At 35.1% G+C, this 15,984-nt stretch overlaps 1 protein-coding gene across 13 annotated transcripts in view; it reads left to right on the top strand.

Annotated features, from left to right (window-relative positions):
• LOC149788735 (aspartyl/asparaginyl beta-hydroxylase-like) overlaps positions 1-15,984 on the top strand; it is a 61,171-nt gene that overhangs the window by 14,929 nt on the left and 30,258 nt on the right. For 12 of the 13 annotated variants that reach the window (XM_089974825.1, XM_089974827.1, XM_089974820.1 and 9 more), the window contains exons 3-7: positions 147-907; positions 6,058-6,295; positions 8,602-8,738; positions 12,816-13,010; positions 15,658-15,795. In XM_089974825.1, the coding sequence (XP_089830951.1) occupies positions 147-907; positions 6,058-6,295; positions 8,602-8,738; positions 12,816-13,010; positions 15,658-15,795 (1,469 nt within the window). The remainder of the gene's footprint in view (positions 1-146; positions 908-6,057; positions 6,296-8,601; positions 8,739-12,815; positions 13,011-15,657; positions 15,796-15,984) is intronic. The other variant, XM_089974832.1, reaches the window with a different exon arrangement.

Below are 15,984 nucleotides of genomic sequence, written 5' to 3'. Positions count from 1 at the left end.
TAGAGATGCTACAATATTTAAAAATGTTTATTTTCTTGATCTAACTCCAAAGTGTCTCCACCACAGAAACTTGATGCTATATACGACAATATTATATTATAAAATATACAATTTAATTTTGTTAATTTTTATATTTTTAAATGTAGGTTCTTCAGCTGCTAGATACCTTCCTGAGCATCTGGCAGAAGTCGTTTATCGTTCCAAGAAATCTGTTTCACATTCCCCTGAACCAGTACACAGCCATGGAGAGGAACCATTTAATGACCTAGATTTTGAGGAGTCAATTTACCATAAAGTTGATAAACAACCTATTCCTCAACCAGCTGCAGAAGAACAGGAAAAATTATCTCCCCCTGGCTCAGGGGATGTAACTCCACAAACAGCTGAGGATCATGAGAAACAAAAAGATAATTCTCCAGTGAGATTGAAAGAGATCAAAATTGAATCAGAATTTGAAGACTTACTTAAATCAGGTGAGATTCAAACTGAGTCTTTGCCATCAAAACCTGTGATTACTGAAGCTAACTCGGGAAATCCAATTGACACTATTACACCTGATGAGAAAGATGCGCAGGTGAATCAGCCCACTGAATCAAAGACAAGTGCAGAATTTGAATCTGCTCCTAAGTCTGAACAAAAGGAAAAAATACAAAGTGAGTCAGATAGAGGTGGTGCCAAGTCAGTTGAACAGACTACAAGTGAAACCAAGGAGCAGGACTTGAGTAAACCAGATAAAACAAGTGACTCCTTGGGAGAGGAGGAGGTGCAAGGAACACAGGGTAAAGAGTCAGATGAAGAGAAAAAGAAGAAACCAAGAAGGAAGGACTATGGGAAATTCTCCATCACCAGCAAGGCTGACTACAAAATCCGCAAAAAACTGGACACCGCAGACACATTATTTGAACAGGTAATTTAATGGTACATACTAGCTTGTGCATGTTATGCATCGAACTTGAATATGTTTTTTGTTGGTGCAAAACCAACTGACAGGTCAGGATCCATTTATGATTTAGATTGCACAGAAAAGTGCAGATATGAGTCATTGTTATTTACATTTGAATTAGAGATGTCAAAATTTAGGGGAATTTCTACCAGGTACCTGTCAGTCCTAACAATCGGTTACCCGGGTACCTGATCAAAGGGAATTTGTAATAAATGTGAACCTGAACTGCTTTCTTGTAGGTTCAAACATGCCAACCTCTAAAAGAGGTATAAGCGTAATTATTACTAAGTGGCAAAAAGCATAATTTGAGGATAACACGAGCAAACTATATATAACACGTGACATAATTACAGAAAACTGAAAACCATACATTGATTTTTGCTGTTACTTGGATTTCCAGTTAAAATTTTTGTCACAAATTGATAAATTATTTATGCATAACACTCACTTTAACTAGTCTACATGTCTACAGTAATGTTGGCGAATAGTTGTAAAGTCCACAAATGATGACTGATGTATTATCCTTGACCTGCCATGGTTCATCCCTTAATGACAGTCTGGTGCAACATGTTTCTAAGTTTAACAAAATCCCTCTCCTCTAACATTTTTAAGTCATATAACATCCATCAGTCTTATCGATACAGCCCGGTTTTTTTAATGATATCTGGTGGCATTTATTTTCAATTTAGACTGGTCCGTTACATAGAATCAAAATAGAATGAATCTATGACAAGTGGTTTCACATTTGAGAAACTGGTTTATTTTATTGGAACTGATTCATGTAAAGGTCATGCAAAAATTACCACATTTACACACTTGTTGAATTTTTAATAGACTTTATTTTCAATATTATTAAATAACAAAGATTTATTTCCCTTGTATTGAAATATTTTAGTGAATAGTTTGATTCTGTTTAGTTGTCCATTTTGTTAATTTTTCCTAACATTGTATACAAAGTGCATGTTATGGTAACCAAGTTTTTGTGTTACCTTTGCTGTGACAAAAATATCTGTCTTGGGTTTCTTGCTAATAGAAAGTTCAGTAAACAAACATAAGAACCTCGGCCCTGGCTTGAACAGCTAACACTCGTTCCAGGACCACACACTTGAGGCAAAAATGGCATTAGTTAAACCGGACATTTCTATTGGGATTTCTTTTATTTGAATTGTAGGATGTATTTAAGTTTTATTTTGTCAAATATTTCTTAATCGGTACTTACTGTTGCTGTTGATGAATGGTATTGACCCAGTTAATGTCATCAGGATCTGAAAACAAGCATGTCTAGATCGTGAGAAAAATGATGCATGAACCATGGATGGGCACGACATTAGGATGATCTAGCTTGAAATATCAGCATTGATTCTTAAATAGGTCATTCGAGTTAGGAGATAAGTGTCCTTCTTTGTATTATTATATAGTCTATGTATAACAAGTAAATTGTAAGGAACCATACAAGCCCCTGTGATGATGAATAAATGCTAACGTGAAACGAGCCTTGAAATGTAAAAATTATTCTGTGTCTCAATCTGAACTTGGAAAAACTTCTCAATCTGAACTTGGAAAAACTTCTTTTATTGAGTACCCGGTTGTTCATTTTATTACCTGGGTTATTATCAGTGGGCGAGTACCTGGGTACCAGTTGGCAGCTTCATTTTGGATGCTTTGTGTATTTAGGGCTTTTCTAGTAAAACATACCTGGGACACAGGGAAGGAAGTTTTAATGTGGGTTACTCACCCATAGATGCAACTTATAATTTTAACATGAACTCTGCGAAATCCAATTATCCTATCATATATTTTAAAAAACCCGCCTTCCCTGGGTACCATGTATGTATATATGGTTTAACCCATAGGTAAGAGTTGTGTTAGTCTGAAGTATTTGAACTGTGTGTGAATTCTTAGTGATCAGTTTTGTCATATAGAAATATTTTACGCCTTTGCCCAATCTATGGACAGGGCATATAGAGTTGCCCATATCTATCCAACCTGTCCCATACAATACTGAAATTTGTTGCGGATTTTGGTATTTCTGTGTAAAAATTCACAATTAGACATTCAGCTGTGCTAACGTTTATTCCATAAATTCTGTCTTTACATTTTTGGAAATTTACTGGAACCATATAGCCATTATTGTGCTGATTTGCTATTTAACTCTAATACATGCCCTCATACAGACATGCACCCAACTGTGAACAGTGTAGACTGAAATATGTCATTCATTGTACCAGTTGATAAGGGTCTACACTGTATAACTCATACCTCATTGATAACATTGTAGATTGAGATCTGTCATTCCATAATTCCAGTAGATAAGGGTCTACACTGTATAACACATACCTTATTGATAACATTGTAGGTTGAGATGACCTTCCATAATTCCAGGAGATAAGGGTCTACACTGTATAAGACATAGCTCATTGAAAACATTGTAGATTGAGATCTGTCATTCCATAATTCCAGTAAATACGGGTCTACACCAGGGGTCGCAAACTCAAACCACCCTGAGGGCCGCATGAGGACATTTTCAATGGCCCAAGGACCACACAACCTTTGTTATTTCTCATGACACCTTGTGATGCCAATCATTTTGCGGGACACAGGATATTTCTTGGCGGGCCGTGTGCGTGAGACCCCTGGTCTACACTATAACACATACCTCATTGAGAACATTGTAGACTGAGATCTGTCATTCCATAATTCCAGTAGATAAGGGTCCATACTGTATAACGCATACCTTATTGAGAACATGATAGATTGAGATCTGTCATTCCATAATTCCAGGAGATAAGGGTCTGCAATGTATAACACATACCTTATTGAGAACATTGTAGACTGAGATCTGTCATAGCATAATATACCTGTAGATAAGATATTGTTATTCCTCCTGAATAGATAATGATGTTTAGTGTAAAATTGACCGGTGATCAATGGTAAATAAAAATGATATTGAAAAAATCTCAATTTAACGTTAAAAAAATATGAGAAGTTGAGTGAAACCAGAAATTAAACAGTATATATTTAATTACCACTGGCATTCAATATAACTGTACATGCTGTCTATCTTACAAGCCTAGCCTAAGCCCCGCCCTCTAAATGTGTTTCCTATTGCACTGGTTTAAAAATTAGTATAGGTGGGTAGGCTTTTTTAAAATAATATATATATATATATATATATATATATATATATATATATATATATATATATATATATATATATATATAAAGAATACAGATCATATGGCGAATGACAATCCTTTCAACTTCAAGTGCACTTAATCCAGCAAGGGATCACGGTGTCAGGGATTAATTAAGATAAAAGCAATAAACTGACCACGTACAATGCAAAACTAGTATCTTACTAGCCTGAGTGCTTTTGACTCTTGAATGAGTCTTTTTCAAAGGCAAATGCAAAAACAGTTGAAACATGATAAAGTTAAAAGTTTTAATTCCTGTAGAAACAGCCATGTAAAGTTTCACAAACATAACTGGTTTTCTTTTTTATTTGTTTGTCTTGTCTATGTTTTGCATTTGCATTTGCAGTTTATTATTATTATTATTATTATATATATATATATATATATATATATATATATATATATATATATATATATATATATATATATATATATAATAATAATAATAATAATAATGATTGATATATATAATGTACTAAGCACTTCAAGTACTGGTCTAAACTGGCTCAATTAGATGCACAAATAATATTTAGATTTTTTAAAATTGTTAACTATCTGTTATTTTAATTGTTTTTTAAATGATGATGGGTGGTACTAGGGTCAGCACCAAAAACTATCTATTATTTTAATTATTTATTTATTATTTTAATTGTTGATGGTGGGGAGTACTAGGGTCAGTGCCAAAAACAAATGGTCCGCTGACCAAGTAAATGCTTTTTTTTCTTCAGCCTAACTACAAACAACATAGACACTCATTTGCTGGCTCAATATGGAATGGCAGGTCTGGGTTGATTCAGTTTGCCTTTGGACTTTACTTATAACTGACTATATATGGTATTGTATGTGAATATTGTTCAAAAATTGAAACATGAAAACAGGTATTTATCAACTGAATAAGATTTCTAATTTGAAGTAATTATTTCAGTTTTAATGTCATAAGCAAAAACTGAATACACTGATTAAATTTCACTTAGTTGACATAGCGCTAAAGTATGCTGTAAACCATTGGCACCATTTGATGCATCATCTGCATCCAGTATAGGCATGAATTATAGGTAAAGTAACTTGTCTCCCCTGCCAGAAGAAGGTGAAATGTTGGGAAAATAGGGAAAAGTAAGTGAAGAGAGGTCAACATTTAGAATGTTTTGAGAGAAATCAATTGAAATAAATATAAATACAAATATTCTTTGAACTTTATGAAACAATTTTTTAGTTTGACTGCAAATTTGTTGTTGAGCTTGTTTTTGAAAGAGACGGCAACTTTGAAAATAGGTTACTACCAAAGTTGGTAATATATATATGTATTGATGTAAATATCCTCTCTTGTGGCTACATGATCAGATATGGAATAAAAAATTTGTTTCCAGTCCTTAGAAGTTGGTCTAGGAATCTGATACCAGAGTAATAACTTTCCATAGACAAGGTTACAAATATCCATAGCTGTAGCTGTTTTTCAAACTTGATGTGTGAATTTAAGTTGAAATCTTGTAAAATTAAAATGTAGTAATTGCAGACATGTATTACCATTAAACAAACACAACAGTTGACAGGCGATCAATAAAGCAATATTAAAATGATTTTACGTTGCTCTTTGACCAGAGGTGTGTTCAGCTTATGAGTTTACAATGGCCATAGAGTTGGGGATAGTGTAATTTAAAAAAAGGTGAAGTCATTTTCTCTTTTTCTATGTATTTGGACAAAATTACTGGTGCTTGGACAACTTTCATCTAAATCGCTTTCAGGCATGGGTTCAGGTCATGCAGATCGTTACTGTTGATGACACAAGTAGGTCTCCAAATGTGGCATGATTGTGCAAAATGAATAGTTGTTTTTCTCAATGCATTCTATATATAGAATGAACATAATCATATGATTTCCTAGGTGTTAATAGAGATAAACAGTTGTTGTTAATATTGGCAGGGTGAACTGAATGAGGCGCAGAAACATTACGATAGTATCCTTGCCAAATATCCTGACAGCCCACGAGCAGTGTATGGCAAGGCAGAGACATTGAACAAGCTGGCTGAGCTGCGACAAAGCAACCCTGTGTTGGAGGAGAGCATTGAAACAATGAGTCGAGTGCTTCAGCTTCCTGATACTCCTGATGAACTCTTCATTGCCGCAGGTCGTAAACTTGCAGATAGACAGCAGTTTAGGGGTATTACCACTTTCTTTTACGCTTCTTGTCTCATCTTGCATTTTGGTCTCACTGGTGTTTTCAGAGATATTAATATACAATATGGATGACTTTTCTGGGAAAAAAATTGAAAATGTTTACATCAGTACTATCTTACCTGCAGCTATTGCAATTCAACAAGGCCGTTAGAAAAATACTTACTCAAGTGGTTTTGCCTAAATAATTTTTACTGGGGCTTTTCTTTTTATCTCAACTTCTGCCAAAGAATAGTTGATTTTTAATAAAAGATTCAGAAGCCAACACGACTACTTTTGATCTCTTTATTACTGATAATACCTTGAAAAAACATCCTGCATTTCATGCATATTGGACCAGGAAGATCGATCAATAGTTAGTGAAAACAGGGCTTTAAAATGTCACGAAAAACCTCACGATATTAGGTTGCAATCTCAATTTATTTTATTTAGTCTCCCTACTTGGCTTTTGAAAAGTTCATAGGTATGCCTTTGACCCTGTTTTACAAAATTACAGTAATTATGCTAATATTAAGGAATAAAAGGCAATTACACATCAATGTACTTGTATAGTTACGGGTCAGAATTACCTCTTATCGCAAGCCAGTTTCAGGGTTTTAACATTTAACTGGCCTGTACTTTTTCGCAAAACGAAAGAAATTTGCCGACTATCAACAAAGGAGACGCTGAAACATCAAACTTTTCATTATGCGGAAAGTTATGATGTTTGTTCAGTTAGAACACAAAACTAAAATTGATTGATGTTCATCTTAGTTGAGCTATATGAAAATTTTATCCTTTATTATTATCACTCTTCGTGAACATGTAAATTATGATGGTTATGTGCCTTGTACAATTAAATGTGCGTACCATTTTAAAAATATTACCTCAATTTGTAGGATTGAAAATGAGTAACTCGTGAGCGCATGATTCAGTGTAATTGAAACAGCTATTAATGACTAGCCGAAATATCATCTGGAAAAATGCAGTTTGGTCAAAACAATGAATAAAGCAAAATGTTGTTGAATAAGTAAGGATTTAAGTGATGCTATGAATGCTTTGTACATTTTAAGTACTATACATTATAGTTCAGCATGGTATCCCTGGTAAACTCAACAGGCCCGCAAATTATGAAGTCTGTATTTATCTTTACTTCGTGTTGGAGAAATCAGAAAATATGCACATGCAAAATAATTAAAAAAATCAATCATAGTACTTTATAACAGTTTAATAATTGTCGGGTCACCAAACATTTTTTTTTTCATGCCTATATCTTAGGACACGGAAAAAATTATTGTTTTGTGTTCCAAGATTTGCTACCATTATAGCAGTCAACAAAAAGACCTAACAACTGTGAAGTTTAGACATTGACCCACGGATAAGCCGCCACACTTTCTTCCAGGCATTTATTTTATTCCTAAATTATTCGGCTTATATGCGAGTATATACGGTACTCTTGCAACATGTTCCATCTTTCCACATTTCCGCATTTCATCAGTGCATCTAAGTTTTCTCAGCAAATTAGATTTTCTTTCAACAAGTCTGACTGGCACCTCACTATGAAATCAGAGCAGCTCTGGGCGTTTAGCTATAATATTTTTTGAGCACTAGCTACATCCTGTAATGATTATTAAAACTTTATTATGACTTTTAGTATTTTTACTATTTCATGCAGTGACTGAAGAAACATGGTTGTATCCATTTCTTTATTATTTTTGGTTCATTTTTTTTTTTTTCATAAGCCTGATGGACTAGCTCCAAGTAAAATTTGACCAGTTTCCTAACAAGTTTACCAGCTATGGGTGATTAGACTAGCATTGATCAACCCATGCTTTGGAGTTGTTGGACATTAACAGATTAAACTTAATGCATACTTTTATATCATCATTAAAAGGTGTCTCATGTATCATATTGGCATCCTGTCATCAGATTCAAAGTCACAGGTCAATATTTTCTTCCTTTTGGGTCAAGGTCACAGGTCAATATTGTAGGTTATAGTAACATTCTTACTTTATCTCAGTAACTTGTGATATATGTTACACTTGTATATTGTCAAAATAAATAAGTCTATATTAGATTTGCAATTCTGTATCTGGTGGAATTACATATTTCACAGTCATTGTGTTATCCTCAATGTCAAGGTCACTGGTTATTCTTGCAACTTTTCTCTAATTTTACTCCAATACCCTTAGAGTCACTAAATCTGGTTTACTCAACATGCTCTGGCATAAATGTCAAGGTTAGATTTAATCGGATTATTTTTTTTGGTGTGACTTGTCATGGTAACAATAATTAACTGAATTTGTTTGTCAGGTTGGGGTGGCAAGGCTGTGGGGACATGGAAACAGATAATTCAGCGTTTCCCAGACAACCTGGAATTCCAGAATCAACTGGGAGTCAGCTATCTCATGATTGGACAGAATGAGAAAGCCAGGAATGCCTTTAAGACAGTAAGTTTTACATTTAAAATGTAATTTTTTCATTTCAGATGGATTATACTCTTGAGTTCTCATATATTTGATGTGGAGGATATGGAGAAATGTGGGGAGATCTCATAATATTATGTCAGTTTGTGTTTGGGCACTGTACATACTCAAATCATTTTGCCTAGAATTTTTTTAAATATCTTGTGCACATTTTCTCAGTGGGTCAACTACTGACAGCATTTTCCCTGCATTGGTACCAGTCCCAAACTGATATATACCACTGGGATGCCCTGAGTTTGGATGTGAATATGTCTGACCTTCTGAGATGTAAGCAAATGATGATTAATAGTGACTTTGTCGTTACTTGACCTAGTTCTCGTGTCCACTTTCTGCAGGTTTGATAAAAAGATAGGAAGTGATCATGTATGGGAGTCAGCATGTCATTTAGTCAATCTTGACTTGAATTGCATCACAGAGTAGCCCTACTTTCTCTTGCTTTTGTCTCAACACTTCTGTTTGGCACATTGAGATGATCTGGAAGCTAGCAGCACAGGAGCTACTGCTTTTATTGCTGGAATCTTTCATGTTTGCTGCATCAGGGACCATACCAGAGAAGGCATGATCATCAGGGACCACACCAAAGAAGGCATGATCATCAGAGATGACACCAGAGAAGGCATGATCATCAGGGATGACACCAGAGAAGGCATGATCATCAGGGACCATGCCAGAGAAGACATGATCATCAGGGACCATACTGGATATGGCATGATCATCAGGGACCATACACTAGAGAAGTCATAATCATCAGGGACCATACTGGATATGGCATGATCATCAGGGACCATACCGAATATGACATTATCATCAGGGACCATACCGGATATGGCATAATCATCAGGGACCACCCCAGAGAAGACATGACCATCAGTGACCACACCAGAGAAGGCATGATCATCAGGGACCATATTGGAGAAGGCATTATCATCAGGGACCTCAGCAGAGCAGACATGATCATCACGGAGCATACTGGAGAAGGCATTATCATCAGTGATCACATCAGAGAAGACATGATCATCAGGGACCATACCGGATATAGCATAATCATCAGGGACCATACCAACTATGGCATAATCATCAGGGACCACACCAGAGAAGACATGATCATCAGTGACCATACCAGAGAAGGCATTATCATCAGGGACCACACCAGAGAAGGCATGATCATCAGGGACCATACCAGATAAGGCATTATCATCAGGGACCATACCAGAGAAGGCATGATCATCAGCAAAAAGGATATCGGAAGATTGCCTTAACAGCAGCAGTCCTTTTATCATCAAGCTAATTTGAGATTGCCACTGGCAGACAGGCAAGAGGGTTAGATACAAACCTAGGTACTTAATATCAATCTATTGAAAGTTAAGACCATTCTCTTCACTTTCCACACTTGGTTCAGATGTACAAAGACAGTTGTGATAATGTTGGACAATTTGGTGGTGGTTTATTACTTCATCAAACAGGTAGGATAAAATCTCTGGAACTGTGTATTAAGATATGTGAGTTCTTCTGGGGGTTTAACCCAAATGCATATGCTTGTGTATGATGGGGGGGGGGTCTACTGATAATGTACATATGCATAGGAAACAGGGTGTGTGTGAAACCTTGATAATAATTTGTCCATTTGTCTAATGCATAACCTATCAAAAGTACATATGCTGGGGTGGGGTTCGGGGTTAGAAAAGTATGCATGTGTACAGGGAGGGGGGAGGGGTCCAGCTTTGCCAGATTTTTGTGTATGTATCAATGGATGGCCCCTAATCGCGATTGGAAGAGTTTGGAACAGCACCTACAAAAGAAGCTGCACCGAAGACATCTGGAAAAAGTGCAGTTAATTACTATAAGAAGAAAGATTTCTTCCATGAGAGAACAGATGTAGCCCTCTGTCAGAATATGTACATTGGATGTCACCAATACAAAGCACCAGCTTGAGAGGAAAAAGGCTTTCATTGAGAAGGAAAAGAAATGATTGCACATTGAGCCAAAAAGTCAGAGTTAACAAAAAGGAAGGCTAAAGAAATCTTTGCCAAAGCCACAAAAAGAGCTCAACTGGCATATCAACAGGTTGTGTCCAGTGGAGAAAAAGACAAGTGAATGTATGGGATTATTTGTATATAGTTGATGTACTTGGGTGTTTATTTTACACATTTGATATGAAAAGAGAGAAGTATAATATGAAAGAGAGAACAAATTCATGTCACTATAAATATTGTGAAATTATTAAGTCAAGCTGAACATTTTTGGTAAGTTTATGTTTTTCAAATGATTACATGTATTTTGGTTTATTTTATGATCATAAGCTGCACCAGGAGCAGTTTTTTAGGAGTCTAAAATGTGTTTTTGGCTGAGGGCTTTTTTCAGCTTTTTTTTATGGAAGACCAAAATCATGTCTGTCTGCTAACCCAGATGCTGACTGTGGCAGGATCCATTCTACATACCCAGGTGCTCTCAGGCAGGGTTGAGTTTACATACTCAGGTGCTATTTGTGGCAGTATCCAGTCTGCTTACCCAGGTGCTATCTCTGGCAGGATTGAGTCTGCTTATCCAGTTGTGATCTGTAGAAGGATACAGTCTGCATACCAGGTGCTATCTGTGGCACACACAATGTCCGCTGCACCCATCAATTACTTTTTCAGCATAATGAAATTAGAAAGAAAGATAAAATCTCACAAATGATGGCCTCCTGTCTCATGTGAACTATTCATTTGATCAGTTTATTTTGAACTCTCAGAATCAAATATGCCTCAGGAAAATTTCAGTTCATAACACTATATTGATTTTGATGGTCACACATTTAAATGTAATGTTTCCATGGACACAGTGACATAAAGAATTCAAATGCTTAGCAACCTAAGTCTGTTTTCTCCATCTTCTATCCATGTGACATGGTATTATATAGGCAAGAATTTAATCTTGTCAGGTGTTTGGTTGTTGCGCAAATGACTGCCAGGCACTGCTCATGATAGAATAACCTAAATTCTAGGCATGTGATGTATAGTTCATGCTGGATTTGCCATCAAATTTTTTGTTGATAAAGCAAGTATATGTCGGGATGGCGGTGGCTTATTTGATATTAAGTTTATTCATTCCACGTTATGTTACCTTCATATTAAGAGAAAGTTAACCCTTTTTATTCAATGGTTCAGGTAGAAGCTGGTGATAGTATGGGTTGGATGCTTTTTTGTTTCCTGTAACCTATTCTTTATGTTATTGAGATCAGGTAATGTATTTGATAGAGGGAAAAAAATGTTTAATAAATTGTTGTTTGACTAGGAATACTTTCAAGATTACTGTCAGTCCTTCCCATCATTCCAAATAATGCAAGCATCCTGTTGGTCTTGCTAAAGCTTTAACTAGTTAACATCAAGTGGATTGGTGGCATCTTAGCGAGGTAAAAGGGGGAAGATAATTTGTAAGAGTTACTTCCCTTCAATATATAATACAGATGTGGGAGGTATTGTAGTTTATTTCCTAATATTAATGTCATGAGGTAAATTTTATCTGAGAAATATAATTAAAGAATGATTTCTCTTTTCATGCGTTTTTATTTTAAAGTTGTTATAAGAAAATTAAATAATTATTTAATTTAAAAAAAATTGTAGGATAATTTCATGCTTTTCTTAGCAAGCTGTTTAAAAATATTTCAGAGTACTTCTTTGTGAAGCAACATCAGAGTTTAAAATGGCTGCCATCATGCATTAGTTAAATATCATCTGTATGTTATGAATGTAGTGTAGAATCTATGCAGTAATGTTATTTTTTCCAGGCAAGTGAAGTATTATTTAAGAAAATCATCTTTCATTTAAATTGTTGTGTAACTATGCTCAGTGTTACAAAGGAGGTTTCAGTTGTTATAATCATATTGTCTGTGGATGAATGCACTTTCACTTATAGAAAAAGCAGCCATTGGAATGTTTGCAAGGATGGTTTTACATTAATAGAATTTTAATTTCAGATTTGAGACATACTCAAAGAAATGCTATGGCTTTCTACATGAATATCCCATGTATGTTGATATAATTCTTGCAAATTATTCTGTAGGTGTTAGAGAAGAACCCCAGTGATGGTTTTGCTCAAGTTCACCTTGGATTTATTATTAAGACAACAGACAACAACCCCCAAGCAGCTATTCCCCTCCTGAGGGCAGGAATTGAGAGTGGGGCACCAGGAACAATTGATGGAAGATTCTTTTTCCAGCTTGGGGATGCACTGCAGAGGACAAATCAGTCAGATGAGGTAGGCATATCAAAGATGGTATGGACTACAATCAGAATTTGGTTTCTTTTTTTAAGCTGTAATGAAATCAAATTTGAAAAAAAATTCTTCATTTTATGACTGCAGATTACACAATAAAACTTTATAGTTTGATATTCTAAGTTATAAAATGTCATAATGTTCAGTATTAGTTTTACTCACAGTTGAGACATTTTATGCATGTGAAGCCAGCCTCTGCTTGCATAAGACTTGAGTTAGGACAGTTTGTGTGTATGGGATTTGGTAAGCAAATAATTAGCATTTTGTGATACTTACGTGTTGAATTTAGTAATCAGATAATTAGGATTTTGACATGCTGTATGTGTGTGGAATCTAGTAACCAAACATTTAACATTTTCAGATGTTTTAATTGTCAGGAATTGAGCATTTTGTAATGCTTTATGTGTCTGGAATTTAGTAACCAAATAATTGCATTTTTTTATGTTTTATGTGGCGGGAATTTATCATTTTGTAATGCTTTATGTGGCTGGAATTTAGTAACCAAATAATCAGCATTTTGTGATGTTTTATGTGGCTGGAATTTAGTAACCAAATAAACAGCATTTTGTGATGCTTTATGTGGCTGGAATATTTAGCATTTGTGATGCTTTATGTGGCTGGAATATTTAGCATTTGTGATGCTTTATGTGGCTGGAATATTTAGCCTAACAATTAGCATCTTGAGATACTTTATTTCATATCTGCTAACCATTACACCTTTCTTCACCTAATTACAACATGCACTGACCTGAGAAATAGATTATGGTTTTCGATACATCAAAAATATAAAAAGAAACAATAAAAAGTTGTGTTTGCCGTTTTTATTTAATATCTTTAAGATGTGGGATTTAGTAACCAAACAAATGACTATTTTAAGATGCCTTATAATGCATGTTGTTTTTAAAGAAATAGTTTTAGAATATCCAGGTGATGAGCTCATAATTACATCCCATGTTATGCATTATAAATTCACACTGTTCCACAGAATATCATTTGTTTTCTGTCTTCTATCAACAAATAAAGGTTTTGTTTCATTCTCTCATTGACAAATAAAGTTTCTTTCTTCTCGTAACTGTATTTGCATTGCTTATGGTTTGATAAAGAAAAAAACATGGTGCTTATTGAAGTTGGCAGATGGGATTACAAGTGAAGTTTGTAACTGTAGAGAAAAAGTAAATAGGTTGTTTTAAGGATTGGGAAGATGAATCATTTAAATATTTTAGCTCTCCAAGCTCTGAGACTCTTGTGAACAGGTTCTCATAGACTAATGAATTTAAATTTTTCTTCCATTTCATTACCAGAGATACGATACTTGCAAGTTTTTTCATTTGTCATAAAAACCTTTCAGAGTCATACATTAGATGTTGATTTGCAGCTATATATATATAGCTGCTGTTGCCAAAACTAGTAAACCTTTCCTTTAATCTAGTGTTAACCCTTTACCTCATAGAGAGTATGGCTTTTTAACCATTTGATATACATGTAGCAAAGTTACCCAGTGCAGTGTGCTATAAATAGAATACCTGTTACCTATTTGGCTCCATACACATAGCCCTGCCTGTTAACTGTTAAGCAGTGTAGTAAATGTTACATTTAACAGCAAATTGAACCATTTTACATTTTTGGTACACATATATTATGTACAGAAATATTTTAGAGTAAAATTCGATCGTTATAGCTGTATAATTGTTTTTCATAGAAGAATTTTCTATGTGCTTTAAAATCTTGAGAGAACTCTTTCACCATCAAATCAGTGAAGCCGCGTGACCAACTGCAGCTGCCATTTCTCATACTTGAAATTTACAAGTTCTTTATCTATGTCTACATCACTAAATCATCTGAATTTGATAATTTATAAAAACTAATAGCTGCCTACATCAATATTAGAGCCTTTACTTAAGTTATTGAAGTTTTCATAATTGTGATTCTAATTGTGAATATTCAAGTAATTACCGAACGAAATCCGCGGCCTCCATTTTGGAGAGTGGAGAATACAATCCGGTTACTTTAAATAGCAGATTTCGATCAGATCTGAAACAGCGACCATGTGATCTGACGTAATGGTCATTCACACCAGTGAATGTAGTATCTAATAGGGGTTTTTCCCTGAAGGTGGCGCTACAAAAACCACTCAAAATGGCTAATGTTTACAGCAGGCATTGAAAGGCGCTTCAATGAGAATGATGTAGAGGCATCAAAAAGCACTTCCATGGAAATTGGGTAGAGGCATCAAAAGGCACTAGCATGAGGTAATATTTTTAACTCAGATTTCCTGGTCAGTTGTGGTTACAAATAAAGTTTGCTTCTATATCAATGTCCGCCAGATGAATGATTTTAACCAGTTTGGTTACATTTAACATTCTGACCTTCTCATAGTATCAGTCGAGTATTTGGGACAAACTACATAAATGCCATAACAAGAAAAATTGGGCCTATGACATTTAGTTCAGTTAGTATATTGAAATTATGTTTGGCAACATTTCTTACATGTTTCTTGTAGGTTATAATTGATAAATCTGGAGACATTGAATTCAAGCAAGAATTTTTTGCATAACGAGTTTTTAGAATATAGGCCACAGTGTTCCATCAAACAAGGTCTTATTTCCCTTTTTTCTGGCTATCTTTATAGGCCTACAGAATCTACAGTCTTGGGGCAGAGAAGGGACTCTTTTTGTCTACATATCAAAGGTCTCTCTACAACAGCGAGGGTTTAACAGGACGGCCCTGGTGGAAGCCAGAACAAACAGGCTATGTACAGTACCTGAAGGTTAGTTACACATAAACTGCTCAGAATATGTGGTGGTTGTTAATGTGATTCTCCTATTGCCTTCTTCATCAAGACTAAGAAGATTCAGTCAAAAAGTTGTACATTTTTCTTAAGTTTTACCTTTTTGTCTCACCTGCAGGAACACAGCTTTCATGTTTCTAGTGGCCATAGCGGCAGCATGAATGTTTA

The sequence above is a fragment of the Sinohyriopsis cumingii genome, chromosome 11 (genome assembly GCF_028554795.1).
Source record: "Sinohyriopsis cumingii isolate HCF-2022 chromosome 11, ASM2855479v2, whole genome shotgun sequence".
Classification (NCBI taxonomy): Eukaryota; Metazoa; Mollusca; class Bivalvia; order Unionida; family Unionidae; genus Sinohyriopsis; species Sinohyriopsis cumingii.
The sequence above is the reverse complement of the archived record's forward strand: the minus strand, read 5'-3'. Positions and strand labels throughout refer to the sequence as shown.